Below are 10,065 nucleotides of genomic sequence, written 5' to 3'. Positions count from 1 at the left end.
TTGCTTATAGCTAAAAAAGTAAATGAGCTTTTTTGGGGCAAAATAATGCATTTTTGGCCTCCTAAACTTCTATGCAAGTGCCTGAAAAATGCATGTAACACAACCATCACCTTCTCACTGTAATAAAAACTCTCAAGACTGAAACAATGCACAAAAATGTGCAAAATTGTTATTAGGGGCTAATGAGTTCGGATTTTTAATACAATTGGATGGTTATTATTGGTGGAACACTGTGGAGTCTTATCTGGTTTTCCATTGGGGAACAAATGATCAGTGGATGTGAGGGCTTATCAAATAAAGCACATTAGACCTGAATTTTTGGTACGGTCGCTTACCTCCGAGGAGTTTCTCTGTGAGCTCTGTGTGGGGCACAGCACTGCTTTGAATGTTCTGCACCTAAACGTGCTGAAAGATAGAAAAGACACAGAAAAGATACACAGTTATATTTTCAGAGACTTTATTTGGACACATTTTATATTTGGACTTCATTCACTTACATATATTTATGGCTCTCTGACATATTTCCCAGAATTACCTGTCCAGTATTATCATGCATCATTGCCAGCATACAAATCTCTGAGCCCCCGAAACACGTTTGACTTTTTACCTTTACATTGCATCTAATAAAGAACGCACACTGGACTCAATTAACCAGTGTGGCACTTTCCAAAACTTGACATATATTTATGGAAGTGTTGCAATGATAGAAGATGAATTGTTTGTCCTTGGGAGTAATGTAATTGCTCTTGAAGGTTCTATTGATGGTGATATGGTGTTTTTTTTACACTTATATAGCAGCATTTACTGTCATTCCGTTTATTTTACAGTGGTGTAAGAGGCAGTGCAGGATTCACAATTCATTCAGATGCATCAATTTGACATAATTTTGAGGTGCTTCTAAGATCATTCATGGGGGGAATTCATGAAAACCGGAGAAGACAGTGGTCTTATAGTTACCAATCAGTAGCTCTCTTCAGTTTGTTCCGTTAAAGGGTTATTAAACCCTCTGTTTTGTTTGCATATATCTCCTGCTAGCAAGCAGTAGATATATGCAAAGAGTGTAAAAATAAAACACTTTGAAAAGGGTTAATACTTACCTGTGTCTTCCCCGTGCGCTCCCGTTAGAAAATATGAAAATTCTTGGGCGGCTGCATCTTGGGGCGGGCGCATGAGCAGTTCAGATTTTCGGCCGGGAGACGTGGAGAGACACAAGGTAAGTCTATGGACGCGTGCACCCGCATGCAGACACCGTGGGACAGGAAGTGCCAGCAAGCTCAGAGGAGTCAGTGCTGGATCGGAGACCCGCAGCAGCGCTGAAGAGACAGATGAAAACGACAGGAAAGAAGATCGGAATAAGAGACATCATTTAAGGTAAGTGCTTTAATTAACATTGGGGGGAGGGAAAACATTTTTTACTTTAATGTCACTTTAAGCTTTGAAAATGGGAGAGAGCCTGATTGGTTGCCATGGGCAACTGCTCCAGATTCTGTCGGCTCCAGTTTTTATAAATTCCCCCCACTGGCAGGTGCATCCGACCTGCAACTGCCCTCCTTCTGACCTACTTCAAGCAAGTTTCACTTTCCCATAGACTTGTAGCAGAAGCCAGACAACACAGGCCCTGAAGCTCCCCACACATTACAATCTGGTTGTTAGGGCTGCAACCAACTAATTGATTAATCGACAATGAGAATAGTTGTCAACTTTTCTCATTCTCAATTAGTCGGTTGGATCCCCTAGCTCTCTCCTCCACGCTGGGAGGAGGACACAGCAAGCAGTGGGCGGGTGCAATAGTCAGCCTGCTACTGGCTTTTGCAATTTGAAATGGCCAAAAGCAGGCTGGCTATTGCACACTTCCACTACCTGCTGTATTTACATTCATCTGCCGTCGGTGGAATCTTGCCACTGGCAGCTGTCATTTTCTGGCTGAAGCTATTTAAGCTCCATGTGCTTACAACTATGAAAGAAAAAAAAAAAAAAAGGGGGGAAAAAAAGTAATTTTCGGTTTCGGCCTGACAAATTCTGCTGCCGTAGGTGCATTGCAGTGCCATTAAATTCAATGGCACCACAAACACGCCTCTCAACCACAGTGTGATGGAAAATTTTGTCAATTCTTTCTTTCATCGATTAGTTGACATTCGATTAGTTGCCTTGCTCGCGGCTTGCTGCTTCTCACGCCGCTTCACCTCCCCGCCTCACTCAGCTCTCAGACCCGCTTGCCACTGCCAAACCCGCTCGCCGCTGCCAGACCCACCCGCATCCATGATCGGCACAGGGAGACGTCACAGGGTGGAGATAAAGCAAGGAGGAGCAGGCGTGGGGGGACAGCAGCCACTGACAGACAGGCCCGCGATCTCGGAAGAAAGTTGCTGGGAGACTGCTCATGTAAGACTGCCTGCACTTTCCCCCCACATGCCACAATTCGCTGTATAATGTATTGCTGGGATAGTGGGATTTGTATTCCTCTAAAGCTGATGGTACATTGTGCTGTATATTATAGAGCGCAATGTACCATCAGCTATAGAGGAATACAAATCCCAGCAATACATTATACACAGTATGTATAATGTACTAATGCTGGGATTTGTTGTATTCCTCTATAGCTGGTGGTAGTCTGCATTGCGCTGTATTAAAGTACTGTTGTTCGATTAATTGAACCTAATAATCTTAATGAAAATAAGTGTTAGTTGCAGCCCTACTGGTTGTACAATCTCCTTTATATCTACCAACAAGTATGTAGTAAAAGAGCCTGCCTGATTCAATCTTCATTGATTGGTAAGAATAGGTATATCCTCATATTACATAGTTTTGGTAGATCTAAAGTTGATTGTACACCATAATGTGTATGGTGATCCTTGGAGTACTGGAAGATTTCCAGACATGGTTCTAAAGTTGGTATCCCTGATCCTGGAAGTTAGGGATGCTAGAGCAGCCACCTTTAAAGCTGAACGCTCCCAAATGAGTGCAATTGTGCCTTTTTTTATAACAATGGGGGGAATTTATTAAAACTGGGGCAGACAGAATGGGGAGCAGTTGCCCATAGTAACCAATCAGCTTCTCATTTCAGTTTGTTTAGCTAAGATTTGGAAATGAAAGAGAGAAGCTGAATGGTTGCCGTGCACAGCTGCTCCAGATTTTGTCTGCTCCCGTTTCCATAACTTTCCCCCAATGTATTTTGAAATGCAACTTAATTCCAGTCTCCTGCAATCCCCTGCACATCAGCACTGGGAGAAGATGGGGCAGAACTTGGTCCCAATCAGATTGTCCTACAAGCATGGGTGACGACAAGTAACATGCTGACTGTAGGATAGGGCAGAAAGATAACCTCATCAGTCTCTTGCTGCTCATTTACTGTCCAGTCACAGGCTAGAGGCAGGGAGGTGACTAGGCTGTGTTGCATAACTATCTCAGAGAAAAGTCAGGTCACCAGGCTGGCTGTGCTTTCTGCTAGGGCTGTGTAAGCCCCTATTCACACTTGTGCATCAATGTTTCAGACTCTGTTGAAGCTTGTTTGCACATCTTTAGGCTTGAACGTTTTGTTTTAGCTCAGAGACAGCTAGTTACTAGGAGAAGATGGTTGTTAGGTGCACATTGTGTGTAAAATGCGCTTTTTCACATTGAAGTAAACGGTACTTTTTTCGAGCTACAGGTGACAACACTCAGCTTTACACAGGCACCATTGAAAATAAAAGGATTTATCATGGTGAGTTTGTCTCATTATGGCAAAGGAGCAACAAAACTGTCAGGTGTGAATGGGGCTCATCTAAAGACTGAGCAGACCGAAATATAAACCTGTGCCATGTAAAACAGCTCCATGACATGTATTTCAGTCATTGGCCTATTTAGCTCTTTGCCTTGAGTTCAGCTTTACTCTCAGTAGCACATCTCCATGGCAACACTGAGCGGAAGTGAGGTTTTCCCCCTGCAAGCCTGATTTGCAGGACGATCTGACAATCTGCACGCCTCGTTCTACTTTTTCATTCGACAGCCGACCTGAGAGGGCGGGGCCACTGCTGATTGGACACCGCCGCTGTCACTGGCAAGCAGAAGGCAGGCATGGCTGAGCTGGTGAAGGTCCCGCTGGTGGATATAGATCCAGACGGCACCTTCAAATACGTGTTGATACGAGTCAGCTACAGGGAGAAGCTGGATGACTACAGGGACATCGTGAGGGGATACGGCTGGGCAGAGTACCACGGTGAGAGCGGGCGCCATCTTCTCTGCGGGCTACCTTACCGCAGATACTCACGCCCATAGTGTAGCACGTGATTCGGCGCTGCGAGTGACGTCACTCACTGGCGTAACTGTTCTTCTGAACTTGTCTCCAATGAGTTTACCTCAGAAATATCAATTCTCCTAAGAAATAAGCCAGCACTGAATTTGCTAGAAAACTTTACTTCAGGAAAATTAAATTCCCTAGCACAGCCCCTTCCCTTCTGTTAATGTCATAACCCTCTTCTTTAACGGGAGTATGTAATTGGCTGTGCTGGTCCAGCTCATTTGCCCAGCCCCTCCATAATATTTTTTTTGTAGCTGCTGTGGGAAGAGTGAAATTAAATACTCTTGAGTATGCTGGGGCTGCTGACACCACGTTCAACATGGGGCCTAGCAGCAGTCTCAGGGCTTTTGGATGTCTACACAAGGGAGGCTTTTGCGGATAAATAACATGGATAAAATATGGTATATGCACCTAACTGTATGGATTTTTTTGTTGAAATTAATGGTGACAGGGACTCTTTAAATAATGGGACTTTTAAAGCCCAACTCCAGCCAAACTATTTATGTTTTTGGATTGGATAGATTCTGGTCAGATTTGTATTAATGTATGTGATCCTATCAGAAGGTTGGTTTTCCCTCACTTCCTGCCCCAGCAATGCCCATACAAGAAATGGTGTGTGGGATGGACTGGAAAGATTGAACAGCGTTGTCAGACGTTCCCATCATTCCTCACTACTAAAAATGTGTTTTTGTGTCCTCATAGGCCTGACATCCTATGCTATCAGAAAATTAAAATTAATTCTTATCATCTACGCATGTTCCCTGACTTATCAAAGTAATCCTTTCCTCTCTAAACTAGGCATGGCTCCAAGAGGCAGGGGCACGATGGGGTTTGCAGTTATAGCACAGCTGGAATGCAGAGGTTGCCTATCCCTGCTTTAAACCTTAGATCAGGGGTGGCCAATTAATTTTCTCAAGGGGCCATGTGAGAAACTGGGACTGTTGTGGAGGGCCGAACCAATAGACATTGTAGGTGTGACGGTCCGTTCATGCCATGCATTAATCACATGGTACCACGCAACGCACCTACCCTGCGGCAGGTTTGTTGCACCTCCTGGCCAAAATGTTGTAGAAAAAAGTAGTGCATGCAACGCGCCTGCTGCACTGTAACGCACAATAGGTACCGCACATTAAAGGGCCCTGAATGAAGCTTTATTGTTCCCACATAATATGTGGAACATACCTGATTTTCTATTTTCCTCTATTTTCTTGATAGGCCAAAGGCGGGAGCTGGAGCTGCAGGAGAGGACAGAAGAAGATACTCTGACGTCCTCCTGTAATGCTGGAAGTGGGAACACATTTGACGTCACTGGTTGCTAGGACCTCTCTGTGGTCCTAGTAGCCACTGACTGCAGAGGAGGAGGACCCCTGACATCATTGGTTGCTAGGACACCAGCAGTCCCAGCAACCAAGGACTGAAGAAGACCATGGTCTGGACACCAATCGCCAACCTATGCAGGGCTAGCAGTGGATGCAGTGGCCTTGGAGGTTGGTGCATTCACTGTCACCCAGCCAATAACTGAGCACGTCAGTGATCTGTCTGTGTCCAGACCAGTGGCTAGACAGGGATAAACAAAGAGCTGGGTACGGCCCATGGCTGTAAAATGCCCAGGTCTGCCATAGAAGGCTTAAATCAGGAGCTGTGTTTTATTGCTGGGTCCCTTTTGGGTGATTTTTTTTCCCTTCCTGTTCTGTCTGACATCTGTGAAATACATAGATAGGACGTGGGGGCCTAACAAATACACAGGAAAGGAGGAGAAAACTTTCAAATGGGGACACTAACAGCAGAGGATCTAACTTCCTCACACCATTCAACCCTAATTGGCTGGAGTTGGGCTTTAAATAAGATTTGCTGAAAATCTGACCACCGTTGTTATCCTTTCTAAGACTAAGGCCTGGTTCACACCTGGGCGTTTTACAGCGCTTTCCTATGCGCCGTAAAATTGCTCAACATGTGAAAACCAATAATTGCCTGTGGGCAAAGTTCGCACCTGGGCGCTGAAAAACGCCCTACGCCCAAAGCAGTACTTCTTAGCTTCTTTGGGGCGTTTTTCCGCGCGTTTCCATTGGTATTCCCGAGTGTGGATCGGGGTTAACAAAGCGGTAACCCCGAGCCACACTCGGGAATACAGCGTACAAGTCTTACCTTGTCTGCGATCCCCGCTGTGTCCTCCGGCGGGTTCCGTCCATTGCGAGCGGCCGCGTCGCAGGGGGGCGGAGCCGGCGGGAAGTTTGAAAGTGGAAAAAAATAGAATAGAGAAAAGAAAATAAGGAATAAAACAAACAAAAAATCATACCGCCAGTGAAATGCGCGTTTCACTGAATGGAAAAAGTGCTAAAAAATGAGCTGAAGAACGAGCAGAAAAAATACGCTCAGGTGTGAACCAGCCTTAGGTTTAGCATTGACCGACACAAGAGTGCTTAATAACTAATTGTTATCTATGTGCCCTGTTCACACCATACAGGGGTGCTGCATAAAATGCACCATGCATGCATTATTGTGCACTGCACCTAGTTGCATGTCATCACACCGCAGTGCACTGCGGTGCATAGAGTTGAATGATATGGAAATTTGTGACATTTTAAGTTAAAAACGTAACCCGCACCCCTTCGCAATGGATAGAGAGGTGCGCTGTGAACGAGCCCTTCGTCATTGTTCCACCGTTTGCTCATTTAGAATATGATTGTGCTTTGTTCCAGCCGATATCTATGACCGCGTGGCCTCAGAGATTGAGAAAGATCGTGTGCTGGACTGTGAGTGCCTAGGAGGAGGCCGAATTTCCCATTCCAGCAGCAGCAAGAAGATCCATATCTATGGCTACTCCTTGGTAACTTAATCTACAAACGTGATTCTTTTCCTTCTCTGTCTCTTTAATGTTCTGTATAAAGTTCATCAGGTATGATGGTGGACAATCACAGAGTTTCTGTCCATCTCCAGAAAGTTTCCAGAATGGCTCTTAGAATGTGATTGTGTTACGTTTTGAAGAATTGTTTTGTTTTGCCACTTTTCAGCTTTTGTTGTAAATATTATGAACAAATTTAATCTGCTGCCTTAAAGTGGACCTTTTTATCCTTATCTTTAAAATAACATCAAACACACCTTTTAGAAATGTTTAGTAATGATTACTAGCTCTCCATTTACTTTCTGGAACTCTGGCACATGTGACTAGGACAGGGGAGGATGAGTAGGACAGGGGAGGAAAATGCCTTTCTCTGAGGTCTCATTAGATTATAGATGGGATTTCCCAGCAATGCTCTGCTGATGTAACCTTCCCAGGATGCAATGCTTGGGCTCATTACATCACTAATGCCTAAGAGGACCAGGATGGACTCTATTTGTAACTAAATGAAAAACAAGTTTGTTTAACTATAGAATGTTAACTATGAGACTTAAGAGAAATAATTGCTTAAAGCTGAACTCTAGCCTTCCATTCAGTCTTGCACAGTAGTAGAGGCTCCTCTCTTGTACTGAAATTACTGACTCTGATTTCACTGCACACTGTGTGCTTCTCACATTCTGTATTAGAAGCTGCAACAAGTCAGATAGAACCCACCTAATTTTCTGAGTGGAGGACATCCAGCATCATCTAGCTTTTTCATCCCCAGCCTCATTGTCCCTGACCCGCTCCTTTCATTCTTTGGATTTCAGTTCTTTCAATCATATAGGATCGGCATCACATGTGAACATAACTTAGGTCAGCCTGCATGAAAATACAGTCTGCCTAGAAATGCCCACATCACAATTTTGATATTTGCATCAGGGATGAAGCCTCTTGAGAGAAGTGCTGAGGGAGGATACTGTGGTGTTTTTAGTAAGCTATGTGCAGTTATTTAAAAATGTCCTTTAGAATGTTGTTGGGGCGGGGAACCAGGGAAGGTCCAAATATAAGCAGACTGACCTTCAGCTTTAAGTTAATAATTCTCAGATTAGTCGAATGTTCCCAAATCTCCTCTTAGTAGATAATTTCCTCGTATTGTTACTGCTGAGAGCCAAGTCTGATGTATTAATTATACACATTCTGTGTCTCCGGGGAAATCCAGGACTGTAATCCATGTCCCATTACAGTCTGTTACACTGTCTCATTCCGTGGTCCTTATTGCAGCTTACAGGGTTATGTTTTCAAATGAAACTAAATGCAAAAACAATTGAAACTATATTCCAAAGCCTTAAAGCGAAGTAACACCACTGTAAACTAGGAACCACCTTGTTAGCTCTCGCTTGCCTTCCTGGTCTGCCAATAGAACCCCTGTGATATACTGAAACTTCCATTTGTAGGGTCCACCAGCATATCCCCCTTTTCCATAATAGGTGCCTGAACGACCTATAGCCAGGCCTAAAATTGTTACCCAAAGGTGGAGGTGTAAGGAAGCCCTATGCAAATACTGACTTTTAAAGAAAAGTTTTGGCTATAGATGCATAGTAAGGGCAGGTGACTGCCACACACCGGCTGTTCCTTAAAGTGACACTAAAATCGGGAGTTAAATCTTAAAAATACTTTCAGGTACCCTAACTATTAACAAAAATGTATCTCAATCTCAATACAAATTAATAACTAAACATGAGATTGTATTCCTTGGAGAAATCTATCTAGGGGTATGACAAGACCCTAGGTAGAGAGGCTTTCGAAAAATACAGACCGCTCTCTTTTTATATATAAAAATACAAATTGATTTATTAAAGTAACATAATTTTTAGTTAAAATTCCACTCAATAGAACATAGTTATTCCATGTAACTCATACAATACATTATCATTGAAGTAATTCATTTATGTAACACAGGTAAATGAGATCATCAAAGAAGTCCCTGCTTCATTCGAGAGATAGCCCTGACATGTTTCGCCCTATTGGGCTATCTCTCGAATGAAGCAGGGACTTCTTTGATGATCTAATTTACCTGTGTTACATAAATGAATTACTTCAATGATAATGTATTGTATGAGTTACATGGAATAACTATGTTCTATTGAGTGGAATTTTAACTAAAAATGATGTTACTTTAACCACTTCAAGACCAGGTGTTTAGACCACCCTTCCTGGCCAGGCCATTTTTCAGTGTTCAGCGCTGCAGTACTTTGACTGACGTTTATTCCGTCATGCAACCCTGTACTGAAATGCATTTTATACCATTTTTTTAGATAGAGCTTTCTTTTGGTGGTATTTAATCACCACTGGGGGTTTTATTTTTTATTATAATTAGGAAAAATTTACTTAAAATTTTGAAAAAAAAACCTTTTTTGTAACATTGTTAGGAAACATTTATTATTACCCAGTTTTTTGGTCAAATATAAAAGATCAGGTCACGTCGGTTAAATAGACACCAAACATGTCAAGCTTTAAAATTGCGCGCACCCGCGACATCGCAGAAAACGACCGCAACCAAAATTAGCCATAGGCGACGCTTTAAACGTTTTTACCGCTCATCAGTTTAGTGTTATCAGTGATTGATGGCCCTAGACTTATTGCTCTCACTGGGACGTTCGCGGCGATATGTAACATGTGCGGCGTAATGGGCGCAATCGTCTTTTTTGCACGTATGTGCCCCCGACGCATGTTTGCATGCATGTATGTATGGGTGGGGACTTTAAAAAATGTTTTGTTTTTTTATTCTTTTTTATGTGTAACTTTAACTGCCTCCGGGCCGGCCGTAGTAGAAAAACGGCCGACCCGGAGCTCTCTAGATCTGAGCGGGCGTCTTTAGACGTCCGCTCAGACACGCCCCCTCGCGCGCGCCGCTCGGCGCACGCGAGCGGGAAATTGCCGTTTTTTAAAAACAGGCAGCGATGCCTGA

At 43.5% G+C, this 10,065-nt stretch overlaps 1 protein-coding gene across 2 annotated transcripts in view; it reads left to right on the top strand.

Moving 5' to 3' along the window:
* The first annotated feature begins 4,003 nt into the window (after positions 1 to 4,003).
* The window catches only part of PHPT1 (phosphohistidine phosphatase 1), a 12,709-nt gene continuing 6,647 nt past the window's right edge, over positions 4,004 to 10,065 (top strand). The window contains exons 1-2 of one of the 2 annotated variants that reach the window (XM_018556755.1): positions 4,004 to 4,195; positions 6,976 to 7,103. In XM_018556755.1, the coding sequence (XP_018412257.1) occupies positions 4,054 to 4,195; positions 6,976 to 7,103 (270 nt within the window). In that variant the 5' untranslated portion in view covers positions 4,004 to 4,053. Of the gene's footprint in view, positions 4,202 to 6,975; positions 7,104 to 10,065 lie in introns of both variants that reach the window. The other variant, XM_018556756.1, reaches the window with a different exon arrangement.

This window comes from Nanorana parkeri, unplaced genomic scaffold (assembly GCF_000935625.1).
Source record: "Nanorana parkeri isolate BGI_ZX_2015 unplaced genomic scaffold, ASM93562v1 scaffold251, whole genome shotgun sequence".
NCBI lineage: Eukaryota > Metazoa > Chordata > Amphibia > Anura > Dicroglossidae > Nanorana > Nanorana parkeri.
The sequence above is the reverse complement of the archived record's forward strand: the minus strand, read 5'-3'. Positions and strand labels throughout refer to the sequence as shown.